Consider the following 14,099-nt stretch of genomic DNA (forward strand, 5'->3'; position numbering starts at 1 on the left):
TTGCTTTTACACATCGGGAGTGGCAGCGGATTCGGGAGCTGTTCTGTTCCTCCTCTTCCTTTTCTTCACACAAGCAAAATGGTGTACGAAGTGAGCACGAGGGCGCGCGCGTGTGTAAGCGCCTCCCTCCCTCGCGCTTGTTACTGTTTTTGTTCAGCGCTGCCAAACTCGTCAGCTGAGCTCGTGCACACTTCACTACTGTACAGCGATGTAAGCGCGCTCGTGACGATGAAATGTTTCATTTAATATACACCATATACATATATAATATATATATATATATAATATTTAGTTTTATTTTAAATAAAACGCTCTGCAAATATATTTTCACAGTTAACACAAATATGACATAACGATTGATTCGCTGTATAGTAAAATGTAAGTGCTATTTGTAAATAGCTAAAGTTGCTAAGCTACATGGTAGAGCTTAAAGAGTGATTTGTTTACACTGGAAATTGAGCTTCGTGAAACACGGCGTTTTTGTAGCGCTGCCTGATTCCTACCAGCTGTTTCCCGCCTTGAAAGACACCCGATCAGCTGCAAACACACACACACGTACATGCAGAGGGAGGGAGAGACACAGGGGGAGGGAGACAGACACAGAGAAAGAGCGCCACACACTACGAGGGAACCCCATCAGCTGGAAGTAGAGTATCATTACAACTCTTCAGCCTCAGCAGACGTTGCTTTCGTATGCAAACAACGGCAAAATTCAGTCCCGTAGTCTAGATTGTTTTTATTAAATGCGCAATTGCTCGCGAATACAACGTAGAAAAAAGCGACGATTCATAACAAGCGACGTGTTGAGGAGACGCGGAGTCAAAGCTGGAGAGGAAAGCATGGAGTATTTCATGGTACCAGCTCAGAAGGTGCCCTCCTTGCAACATTTTAGGAAAACGGAAAAAGAAGTCATAGGGGGCTTGTGTAGGTATGTAGGCACACGTTTTAAACTTTCTATTCTGTGATGATTAAGCGAGCACGATTTGTTGTTCTGTCGCCGCGGAGCACAGAGTCACAAGGCAACATGCTTGATGTGATCGCCGTGTTATTGTGTGCACGGAGTCAGAAGGGAAATAGCACAAAGACCACCTTTCTAACGTTAAATCGGTGTCAGGGTTACAGTTTTTAAACTACTGATTTTAACTAATGCTACTTTGGACATAATGCTCGTAAATCCTCACATTTTGTATGTAACAAACACAAACCACGTGGTTCCCTGCACACCACGCCGCTGCTCTGCTGCAAGGCGATTCCAAATCAATGGGCTGGTTTTAAGCGGGTTTAACCGTTTCGGATAATTTTCAGATTTGGAGGTTTTAAGAAAACGATATAGAGCGTAATTGATCATTTTTGAAAGTTGAGGCCGAGCATCGCGCTGCTGCACGCGGTGTTTGTTGGGTTAAAGAGCGGGCTAAAGTTATTGTGGGCAGTGCGGCCATGCTTGTGGCTTGTGCTACAGCGAGGACTCGCCGTCGTCTAACTCTCAGCTCGTCAAACGGAAAAATATAATAAACCACGGATTCTAGTGGACTATAGTTTTATAAACTGGAACGCGTTTGTGCTCCTAAAAGTGCAACAATTTGGCGGGAGAGCGCGCTTTCTGTGCTCGGACTGTGCCTTTATTCCCGTAGCTCTGCCATGCTGCCGCATGGACAAGCGGAGAGGAAGCTGTTAGAGAAGCTTTGTTGTAATGGCGGAGGGCTGGGATTTGTAGGGTTACACGTGATTGTATAAGGGTTAAAACGTATACGGAACACATTCTCTACTTTTTACGTCTAGATTGTGAAAGCAATCACGCTAGTGAGTAGTACATTCATAAATTAATAAGGGCTTCTTTTATAAGGGGGTGTGTGTAGAGCAAAAGGCCCGTCAATGCGTCTGCAGCCTGATATTAAGAGGGAGGCGGGGCGGGCTGTGGAGGTGCCGATGAGCCTTCTGGGAAATGTAGTGCTCTTCTAATTCTTACTCACAGCATTGGAGTTGTTTAAACTGCAAGAGAAAAAACTTTTTAACGTTTCTAACATTGATAGAAATTCGTCCAAATCAAGGCTTTTCATCATCTGTGACTGATTTTTTTTTTTTGGTTTATTTTAATTCTTTTATAATTAGTGGTGTTTCTAATTTGAAGTATTTGCACACAATTTTAAGTGCATCAGTTATTTACATAATGTGCATTCGTACATGATTTCAGCTCCCTATAAGGACTAAATGTTCTTTGACCAATGTCCACCAGAATGTTTACTCTATATTGCCGTCTAGTCTTTAGAGCTCTTTAGAAAGGAATTGTGGGTTTAGTAAAATGAATGTTTGATTTTAGTGTGTATAGATTTACTTATGTCTTATTTGTATTTACTTACCTCTGCACAATTCACAAAAAATCTTTTCTTCCTTACTAGTTTGACCATAATTATATGATATTAGTGAGCCTAGCTAAAGGTTGCCGTTATACATCTGTGCTTAATAAATCTGCTGCATTTAATAACCGTTCATCTTTAAGTATCATTTTATCCTGGTCATGGTTGTAGTGAATCCCTGGTCTTTCCCAAGAATGAGTGTGAGGCAGAAATGCACACAGGATGTGAGACCAGTTTATCATAGGGCACCATGCATGCATATACTGTCACATGGGGGCAATTTAGCCTACTCAATCTGGCTCTGCAACTAATTCAGAAGTGCTCAGTTATAAAATTGTTTCTTTTTTTGAAATTGTGTGTTAATACTATTTTGTTTTGTAACTCGGCAGAATAACTGTGATCAGTAATTGGTATTGTTGCCATATTAGAGCTCCTAACTCAATCCTGATCCAAGGTTACTGTCAGGGCTTGCCCCCAGGTGATTGAGCTAAATTGCTCCTAGATATGAATGAGTGCTACACACCTAGTGTTCTTGCAACCTTCATCTGGATAAACTGAAAATGAGTGACTGTCATATTATAGCAAATAATCATTATTATAATAATAATAATCAAATTAGACCTTGTTGTGTAGCCTTACTGTTGATCATGATTGATTATTCATTCTTTTTAATCCTTACAAACAGTCCTGATTTATTCCTGTCTTCTGACATAGCCAAAACCCACCATGAGAATACTTTGTATTACTTTATATGGCTAAGTTGCCAGTGTACATGTGAGTCCAATAGTGTTACACAGGCTTAGGGCTTTAAATGAAGTCATTGGATAAACCTTTTTTGGGTGGTTTGTGTATTTTGTGCTGCGTAGGATCTAAGGACATATAGACAAATCATGTGCAGTATCTGTGTTGGTACATGTTTTTTGAGAAACCTCAAAATATGATAGAGATATGAAAGTTCATTGAAGGACTTTGTCTCCCCTTTGATTTAGTTACTAAGCAGAATAAGCAGTGCTTACACTGCAAGCAAGTGCTTATCTTGGTGATAAACATGACAAATTGTTTTTCACCTTCTGTCTAATAAAATGTAATAACTAATGTCTTATTAGGACTAATAATGTTTTCCATTGATCACTTATACTTTTTATCCACGATGAGTGAACCATGAGTAGCCCATTTGAGGTGATTTTAAATGCACTTGTTTACATGTGGTTGACTTAGAGGGGTGATTTAATAAACAGACCCACATGTGGCAAAATCTTAGGAAAATATTTTGCTTATGTTGTCATTTTAAAAATCACAGGAAATGTTTAAATATATGTCCATATTTAAGATGATTATGAGAATATTTCTAAATAATTTAAGTGCTATTGTGCTAATTATCTCAGAAATGTTATTCACCCGTGATTTTGTAATTGTCACAGGATGAACTATTGTTATTCCCTCCAGTTTAGCGAACATCCCGCTGACACCAGAGACAGCACGGGACCAAGAACGACGCATTCGCAGGGAAATTGCTAACAGCAACGAGCGCAGGCGCATGCAGAGCATCAACGCTGGTTTTCAGTCACTCAAAACACTCATCCCACATAGTGATGGAGAGAAGTTGAGCAAAGTGAGTAACTTTCTCTAAAATAAATATGCTGTGGTAAAATGTTTTTAGAATAAAAGTGGAGAAATACAGATGTTAACTTCTTTTATTTTAATGTAATGAATGCTGCTATATTTAATAATAGGTGGTGTACAGTTGATTTGGATAATTATAAGATTACTGGATTCTAATCTAGACATCTTTTGCCAATGAAATAAGACAAATGTAAACAATTAAGACATGAATTTAAGCAGTTAAGACATGGATTTAACCAACATAGTACTTTAATCAAATAAACAAATCAAATTGTTTGAGCATTTGCCGAAAAGTGTAACCAATTTCAATTTCAAATGTTGTGATGTTTATATGGATAATGTATAAAATGTCACATTTTAGCATTTTTATAGTTACATTTAACGTTGTGGGGCATCTTAGAGACAAGCTAGTTCCTGTTCTTACTTATGGAATGGTCATAATGAACAGACATTCCCTCAATAGCTTTGCTGTTTTTTCTTTGCTGTGTTCCTCTCAACCAATTGGATATGAGATCCTTTTGTGCTGAAAAATTATTACATGTTTACACCCGAAATTTCTTCCATATATGTTAAAAGAACATGACCAGATTAATGATTATATACTTTAGTTTGTTGAACAGGACGTTTTGAAAATCAGTGTGTTTTTAGTCTTCGATTTAGTGGGGTGTTTGCCTTACAAGTCCCTATGTATAACTGCTTCTGTAGTAACAATAAAACATTAGAAGCAAACATGCACAGTCCTCACTGAAAGTATTGAAATTGCAAAGCCTTCAAAATGCAAATTTCACATGTTACAACTTACAACATAACATGCAAAGTAATATGCAACATAACATGTTTTAAATAAGTTGCTGATAGACCAACAAGTTATAGCTGAAGAAATAACTTTGAAGACAATAACACCTAATATTAGGTTGCATAGCACTTGCAGTAACTTCATAAATCCAAACACCAACACTTAACACCATCAAGCTGGTGTCTTATGATGTGCTTTTCTAGGCCTGTACCTCAGCATCATTCAGTTGCTGTCTGAGTTCAACTGGGCTGGTGATTGATTTGGCCTGTCTTAACATTTCCACTTCTTTTCCCAGTCCTTTGTTGTGTTGGCAGTGTATGCCAATCAGATTGGATGTATTTCTCTGTAAGTTAGCAGACAGATTTTGGTTGACTTGTAAGTCTTGTTTGCAGTAGCCAAAATTCACATCAGTCAAGATTGGTGAGCAAGATTCATGTAGCAGCCAGTAAGCCCAAGCCATGATGGTATCTTTAACATCTTCGATCAGTGATCATCTGGATCGTGAGCAAAATTTTTTTTTCTCCTGTCCATTTTGGTCCCAGAACTTTTGTGAGTCATCTGTTTCTTTGCAGCTTATCTGCCCATCCAGATATTTACTGCTAAGTGGTTTACATCTTGTATGACCTCTGTTTCTGCTCCTAAAGTCTTCTTTGAAAGGTGTATTATGATTCCTATACCAAAGCACCATCAAGGTTGTTAGAGACTACATACACCCCTCAATTGCAACAGTATACACCCTGCTGTACTACAAAAAGTTTTCAAAATAGTTTAAGGAACATTCCCCATCTCTCAATCTGAATCTGAAGTCCCATCTATGGATGCTCCACCTGACACCTTGCACAGTTTAAAGTATCTGCTGTGAACGTGATGGTGCCAGAAATGATTACACACCTTACACACCTTTTTTTGTTAGTTTGTTTGTTTTAAATAAAGCCTTGGCATTAGCAAGTTATGAGAAGTCATGGTCCTTCTGTGCTAGTGGAAAGAATATTTTATTGCATTTATTGTATTTATCCTATCCATTTGTTTTATATAGAAACTGATATTTCTATTTCGTTTACTATCCATTTCAGAGACTTTATCTTCCAGTGTTCATATTGACATTGGTCAGCTTGGATATTGCAAATTATGCCAGTGAAAAGGTGGTGTTTTTTGATCCTTTGTTTTTCTTGACTTCTAGGCTGCAATCTTACAGCAGACTGCAGAATACATATTCTCTTTGGAGCAGGAAAAGACACGGCTACTGCAGCAAAACACGCAGCTTAAGCGATTCATCCAGGTGAGCTTTGGCAAACTGTTTTAACTTCTGTCTCTCACAAGAAACAATTTGTGTGAGCTGTCCTTCTGTATTATCTCTGTGTAACCAAGTCATGGCTGCCAGTGCCAGAGGTTTGAATATTTAAGAAACTGTTAAACTCCTGGGATTTGTCACAGACAACAGTTTCTAGCGTTTACACACAAGGCCGTGGAATAACAAAAACATTCTATGTACAGAGGCTCTTCAGGCTGCCACACATTGGTGATGAGAGAGATCAGAGGAGAATGACCAGACTGGTCTTAGCTGATAGGAAGTCCATAGTAACTCATAACACACTACTGTGGTGTGCAGAAAAACATCTTAGCACCAAACCTTGAGGTGGATGCGCTTCAACAGCAGAAGACAAGATAAGGTTCCACTTCTGTCAGCTAAGATGAAGAATCTGAGGCTACACACTCAGACTGGACAGTTGATTTATCTCCATTTACATAATTTACTGGCAAAATAATAAACATGCAGGTGAATCTTAATAAATAAGAATGTCATGGAAGAGTTAATTTATTTCAGTAATTCAAATGAAATGGTAACTTGTGTATTATATAAATTCAGTACACACAGACTGAAGTAGTTTAAGTTTTTGGTACTTTTAATTGTGGTGATTTTGGCTCACATTTTTAACAAAACCCACTAATTCGCTATCTCAAAAAATTAGAATACTTCATAAGACCAATAAAAAACATTTTTAGTGAGTTTTTGGGCTTCTGTAAAGTATTCATTTACTGTTTATGTACCTAATACTTGGTTGGGGCTCCTTTTGCATTAATTACTGCCTCAATTTGGCATGGCATGGAGGTGATCAGTCTGTGGCACTGCTGAGGTGGTACGGAAGTTCAGGTTTCTTTGACAGTGGCCTTCATCTTATCTGCATTTTTTGGTCTCTTGTTTCTCATTTTCCTCTTGACAATAGCCCATGGTGAGTTTGCTGGCCAGTCAAGCACACCAACACCATGGTCATTTAACCAACTTTTGGTGCTTTTGGCTGTGTGGGCAGGTGCCAAATCCTCCTGGAATATGAAATCAGCATCTTTAAAAAGATGGTCAGCAGATTAAAGCATGAAGTGCTCTAAAATTTCTCGGTAAACTGGTGCACTGATTTTGGTTTTCAAAAAACACAGTGAAGGATGACATTGCACCCCAAATCATCACAGACTGTGGAAACTTAACACTGGACTTCAAGCAACTTGGGCTCTGAGCTTCTCCACCTTTCCTCCAGACTCTAGGACCTTTGTTCCCAAATGAAATATAAAACTTGCTCTCATCTGAAAAAAAGGATTTTGGACCACTAGACAACAGTCCAGTTTTTCTACTCCTTAGCCCAGCTAAGATGCCCCTGACGTTGTCTGTGGTTCAGGAGTGGCTTAACAAGAGCAATACAACTGTAGCCAAATTCCTTGACACGTCTGTCTGTGGCTCTTGATGCCTTGACCCCAGCCTCAGTCCATTACTTGTGAAGTTTATCCAAATTTTTTAATCAATTTTGCTTAACAAGCCTCTCAATGCTGCGGTTCTCTCGGTTGGTTGTGCTCCTTTTTCTTCCACACTTTTTCCTTCCGCTCAGTTTTGTTAACATGCTTGGATAGAGCACTCTGTGAACAGCCAGCTTCTTTGGCAATGAATGTTTGTGGCTTTCCCTCCTTTTGAAGGGTGTCAATGATTATCTCCTGGACAACTGTCATTTCAGCAGTCTTCCCCATGATTGTGTAGCCTAGTGAACCAAATTAAGAGACCATTTTGATGGCTTAAGAAAACTTTGCAGGTGTTTTGAGTTGATTAGCTGTCACCATATTCGAATCTTTTGAAGTGGGGGATTTTAAGTGTGTGCCAAATTCATCAAAATGAAACATACCAAAGACTTAAACTACTTCAGTCTGTGTGTGCTGAATTTATATAATATACGAGTTTCACGATTTGAGTTGAATTACTGAAATAGATTAACTTTTCCACGACATTCTAATTTATGTAAATGCACCTTTATCTCCCTTCATAACATGCTGTAGCCAAGTTGTTTTGGGGTTTTCTTTCTGTGTATGCCAATGGAACTATTGTGGAATTATATCTGCTGTTAAGTGTAGAAACTTCAACTTCCACACAGTTATTACATATAGTATTTTATATTTTAAGTTACATTTTATGTAACTTTATGTAAAGATGCATTTTGCAGGACACAATTAATATAGGTGATACACACTCAAATTAATTTATTAGGAACTCTATATTAGTACCAACTTAGAATTTTGAAAGCCAATTTGAATTGGCTTTCAAAACAGCCTAAAATTGTCATAGCATGGATTCAACAAGATGGTGGCAACCATTCCTTTGAGCTTGTGCTCCATATTTACCTGATTCAAATATACAATTCCTGCATATATATCTCGGGTGCAATTTCATTCTGTGAATCTGTTTCTACCACATCCCAAATGTGTTTGTTCTTTTGGATTCAGATCCAGTGACTAGGAAAGCCAGACTCATTTCATTTCAGACTCAGTCTCATTTCAACTGCAGACTGCTTGCTTTGTGTCATGAGATATTACCATGTTGAAAGTAGCCATTAGAAGATTTGGATGAAGGGATGCAGATGGTCAGCAACAATACTCGTATAGGCTGAGGCATTCCAGCAGTGATTTGTATTAATGGGCTCATAGTCTGCCAAGAAACAAATTCCCCACACCATTACACTGACCTCTACCAACCTGTACTGTTGACACAAAGCATGTTGGGTCCATGTCCAGCTGGGTCTAGCTATATTTTTCAGTCTTCACCTGTCTTGGTGAGCCTGTGCCCACTTCAGCCTCAGCTTTCTGTTCTTAACTGACTGAAAGAAACCAATAATGTGGTCTGCTGTTGTAGCTCATTCTCCTCATAGCTCATCCTGTGCATCCTTTCTGTTTACCACACTTGTACAGGGCATTTACCCCAAGTCACTGTAGCATTTTTGTTAGCCTGGATAGTCTCCTGTAACCTCTCTATAAGCAAAGTGATTCTGTCTGCAAAACTACTGGTTATTATATGTATTGCCTTTTAATGCACCACAAACACCAGAGACTATTGTGCATCCCAGGAGATCAGAAGTTATAGAAATATTAAAATGGGTCTGCTTGACACTGCCACTCTTTAAATAAATCAATAATCACTGATCACATTTTTCTCCAAATTCTGATTATTGATATGGACATTCCTGAAGCTGCTGACCCATATATGCATAATCTTATGCATGGTATTGCTGTTACCTCATAGGCTAAGATAATCTTAGATAATTGTATGAATGATTTTAGATAATTGTATGAATGTGTTCAAATATTCCTAATAAAATTGTGTACAAGTGTTATTAAAATACTCTGTGAGGATTTAATCTGCCTTAATGGGTTCTGTATCTTGAATATTTAATAACATTGACTGACTTTAAATCATTTTCACTTTTACCCTTTCTACATTCACAGGAGTTTAGTGGCTCATCCCCCAAGAGAAGGCGTGCAGAAGAGAAGGATGAAGGAATAGGCTCTCCAGATATTATGGAGGAGGAGAAGGTGGAGGATCTGCGGCGAGAAATGATTGAACTCCGGCAGCAGCTGGAAAAAGAACGTTCAGTGCGCATGATGCTGGAGGAACAGGTGAGGGTTGTCTTGGTATATTGCAAGCTGACACAGTAAATGTCAGTAATACAAACCTTTAACTCCAGATTTCTGCACAAAATTAGAAAAACTAGAAGAATACTCAGTTTAAAATAATTTAATGATATATAAAATATTATTTTTGTCAATAATTAGTTTCAAGAAAAACCTAGTCATTTTTCACCAGGAACACTTAAAACGAGAGAAATTTGGGTAGACTGCCAAAACTCTACTACATAAAATACCAGAAAAGTGTTTGTAGCAAGACATTGGTCATACATTGGCCATTTTAAATACTCAATGTTCTGTAGTAACTTTATTTAACTTTATTTTGTTTGGTACACTTGTGGCCTGACAAGAAAAGCAAATAAATTTAAACACTAATACTTGGGTAATGAATATTATGACACAAGATTTGTTACTGCAATATACTACAGTATATGGTCTGGTTGAAAATTTAGCTGCACTGTACTGCATACGGGGGCACGGTGGCTTAGTGGTTAGCACGTTCACCTCACACCTCCAGGGTTGGGGGTTGGATTCCCGCCTACTCTGTGTGTGTGGAGTTTGCATGTTCGGGGGTTTCCTCCGGGTACTCCGGTTTCCTCCCCAGTCCAAAGACATGCATGGTAGGTTGATTGGCATCTCTGGAAAATTGTCCGTAGTGTGTGATTGCGTGAGTGAATGAGAGTGTGTGTGTCCTGCGATGGGTTGGCACTCCGTCCGGGGTGTATCCTGCCTCGATGCCCGATGACGCCTGAGATAGACACAGGCTCCCCGTGACCCGAGGTAGTTCGGATAAGCGGTATAAAATGAATGAATGAATGAATGTAATGCTTACTTTATTTTAGAATCGGCTGGCCCTGTGCTTAAAGTGTGTGTTTGTGTAACAGATTCGCTCTCTGGATGCCCACCTATACCCTGAGAAACTAAAGGTGATCGCCCAGCAGGTGCAGGAACAGCATGTGCAGACGCAGGCTCTGCTTCGCCTGCAACAGCAAGAACAGCTGGAGAGAGAGAGCAATCCTGCTCGCAGTACACAGGTCAGACATGAACACATACAAAACCAATACACTTTCTTTTACACTTATGCACAAAAAAGGTTGTGGAACATAGTAATATGCAGCATGTACAGTGCTCAGCATAAATAAGTACACCCCCTTAGAAAAGTAACATTTTACATAATTTCTCAATGAACACAAAAACATTTTCCAAAATATTGACAGGACTCATTTTAATATAACATCTGTATAACTTATAACATGAAAGTAAGGTTTATAATATAATTGCACAGTATTGTATTTTGTATTAATGCATTTCCTTGTTATTTTAGCCAGAAAGGGCATAGTGAATAGTTGAACATTTTAAATAAATAGCAACCAAATAAGAATAGAGAAATGGAGCATACTGATTTATTTTACAACACACAGACCAAAAAACTAATTTGCCTTCTTGATATGTATTGCATAATTGTCATTAATGATTGCTCATTATGCTTATTAGAGTGGATTTTAGGATTTAGTGTACAACATTTTCACAGCCTTAGGATGTTTTCCCTTGGTAATTTTTAAATATTTTTCAATGCATACATTTTCTGTAAACTGAGACATTGTGTTTTTTAATCTTCTCATCAATGTCCCCCCACCCCTAGGTATATTCTCCAGTCACACCATCCGCCCCCACCCATCACACCACTGTTATTGTTCCTGCCCCAACGTTGCCACCTCCTCCCCATCATGTCACAGTGGTAACGATGGGCCCTGCCTCTGTAATCAACACAGCCTCGACATCACGACAGAACTTGGACACCATAGTGCAGGTAAATGGCCTCCAACACAAGACAACCTGAGAACACACTTTTTTGAAATGGTATGGCAATGGTCAAACTATAATAGCCCTCTATTTGGAATAGTGGTTAGGGAGCAAAATCAGGCATAATCCGGAATTGTATAGCTCACTGTTTTGACTATACTTTCTCCATTTTATTTTTTTGTGTAATCCTTAGGCTATCCAGCACATTGAGGGCACACAAGAGAAGATTGGTGTGCCTGAAGAAGAGCAGCGTCGGGCAGTCATAGTTACTCCGGGCCGCACCTTGAATGACGCCGCAGACTCAGACACTGCCTCTGACAATGAAGGTTCTGAGGACTGTTAACTCCACCAGGCAAACAGGGTGGCCATATGGAGGGGCCTCCTACAGACTCTCTCACGCCCTCTCATTATCTCTTTTTCATATAGGCATACAAACCCATAGGGTAGGAAATGGATTAGTCAAACATTCAATGAATAAAAAAAGCCACATCTAAATTGCAGACTTACCATCTCACTCACATGTTCTTCTTTTTTTCCATTCATACATTTTCAATAGGCCTCAATCAGCTGTCTCCCATGGCTTTTCATCTATGTTCACCCACTCTCTGCTGCTCTTCTCTTGAATGAAGAGGTTCTTCGGCCTTATTGTCTGTAACTTACACTCTCCCCGTTTCCCCGTAAAATTTGCTAACTGGAAAAATTTGTACCAGCCTGTCTGTCATACTTTTATGTAATTAAAATATTAAGCAGACAGTGAAAACATCCCCCAGTTCTCCCTTCTTACCTAGTGAGGCTCTAAAGCACCACTGTGAGCTTACCTGACTTCAGAAGCCAAATGTGTACAATTCCTTTGGCTTTTAATTATTAGAGGAAATGAAATTAGCGGTGCCCAATGCATGAAGCATAAATATTACTGCTTTGTGCACTTTGTAATAGGTATTTGGAGGGTCTTGGTGGAATGTGCACTTGGTGTCTATCACACTCTGCTGGGCTGGGTTCCCAGTACAATAAACATGCAGGCAACCCAATATATAACCCATATAACCACATCAGACTCTTAGTACTGTTTCTAATGCTGGCCTAATTTTTTTTTTTTTAAATAATGTAAATAAAATTTTAATAAGCTAAGTTGGTGTTCTGCAGAGAGATGTATTTGCCTTGTGTGTGGTTCTGCTAGCATCATACATACTGTGCTGGCATGAGCTATTTGCCTGAGGGTCAGTCTCTAATCATGAAAAGTTGGCAGTAGCACTTGCAGATTTCTCAAAACCCATAAGCACTCTATGCAGCTCACTCAACAGCCATTTGCTTGTATTGCCCCTTGCTGGAATTTAGATTGTCTGTCCTTAATTTTGTTTCGGTCTGTAACCTATGTTGGTAAAAAGCTGCACTGAAGTTTGGTAGGGTTTTTTTTTTTTTTTTTTTTTTGGTAGGGGTTGGACCTACACACTTGCTCTATGCATTCAGTGATCGCCTCTGCTTGCTGGAATTTTTTTCTTCATCTTTTTGGGTTTTTTATGTACAAAGAGTGATTTCTATGTACATGATCGATAATCTGGCCCTTTGCCCATCTAATTGCAGCTGTATATTATGAAGGGCAATCTGAAACATCCAAATGTTTGGAGAAGGAGCAGAAAAGGATTGCAGTCTGCAAGACATCCTATGTAGGTGTGTAGGGAGATGGCAGTAGTTTGCTTTAATCTGTTTTGGAGAAACTGTCTGAAGCTCAGAATTATTCAAATGACCAGTTTTGCCCCATTCCATTTTCCCCTCCCATGGCACTATGGCATAAACATGGGTTATTTCAAACATTCCAGAATGTTCTCACAAGGTCTATGTTCGGTTTTCTTTTTGCTCTTTAAAAGCTGATAGGATGGGTTTGACAAATTTATGTATAAATTTGACTGAAAAAAAATTGTTTTTGATATAACAAATTGTCACTTGCTGTAAGATGTTTGCTTTCTCTGGCCCTGAGATTCAGGCTTCAGTGCTGACTGCTGAGAAACAGGTCTACTAAAAGAATGGGCATGTGAGATGTATGTGTGTATGTATGTATGTATATGTGTATATATATATATATATATATATATATATATATATATATATATATATATATATATATATATATATATATATATATATAAAATATACTCACACATACACACACACTGCTTTTTCCTGGTTTCTATTTTATAATGTCTGTTAAAAAAGCTATATAAGACTGTGGGGGTTTAACCAATAGTGTATAAAACGGATCTAAAGCACTTAAGATTATTATTATTATTTTTTTTAAGATTTCTCCTAAAAAGTGAAGCTCTTGGTGCTGTGAGTCCAACCCACACAGCTGTTGAACCCTTCTTGACTCTTGGTATGTCTGTTTCTGAAGTTTCTAGACTCATCCCCTCCTTATCTCTCCTTCCCTCCCTTTTCATCTGTCACTTCCTTTATTTTGTTGGACACACTGTCCCATTTGGTTGTTGAAAAGCTGTTATATTTTGTTCTCTTTTTAAAAAAAAAATGGGGAAAAGAGGCATGTGCCTTTGTAAAGACAGAATAATAAAGTTTGTACTTTGTTTTTTACAAGTTAA

At 38.5% G+C, this 14,099-nt stretch overlaps 1 protein-coding gene across 1 annotated transcript; it reads left to right on the forward strand.

The window, feature by feature from the left end:
• The first annotated feature begins 394 nt into the window (after positions 1 to 394).
• tfap4 (transcription factor AP-4 (activating enhancer binding protein 4)) lies at positions 395 to 14,099 on the forward strand. Its single transcript, XM_060892661.1, has 7 exons — positions 395 to 928; positions 3,801 to 3,966; positions 5,954 to 6,052; positions 9,529 to 9,699; positions 10,593 to 10,742; positions 11,351 to 11,518; positions 11,705 to 14,099. The coding sequence occupies exons 1-7, from the start codon at positions 744 to 746 to the stop codon at positions 11,852 to 11,854; spliced, it is 1,089 nt and encodes a 362-aa protein (XP_060748644.1). The 5' UTR covers positions 395 to 743; the 3' UTR covers positions 11,855 to 14,099.

The sequence above is a fragment of the Tachysurus vachellii genome, chromosome 18 (genome assembly GCF_030014155.1).
Source record: "Tachysurus vachellii isolate PV-2020 chromosome 18, HZAU_Pvac_v1, whole genome shotgun sequence".
NCBI lineage: Eukaryota > Metazoa > Chordata > Actinopteri > Siluriformes > Bagridae > Tachysurus > Tachysurus vachellii.

Coding starts and splice junctions, on each gene's coding strand:
- tfap4 (XM_060892661.1), top strand. CDS start 744: ATGCGCAATTGCTCGCGAATACAACGTAGAAAAAAGCGACGATTCATA. Junction 3,967..5,953: donor ATGGAGAGAAGTTGAGCAAA/GTGAGTAACTTT, acceptor CTTGACTTCTAG/GCTGCAATCTTACAGCAGAC. Junction 6,053..9,528: donor AGCTTAAGCGATTCATCCAG/GTGAGCTTTGGC, acceptor CTACATTCACAG/GAGTTTAGTGGCTCATCCCC.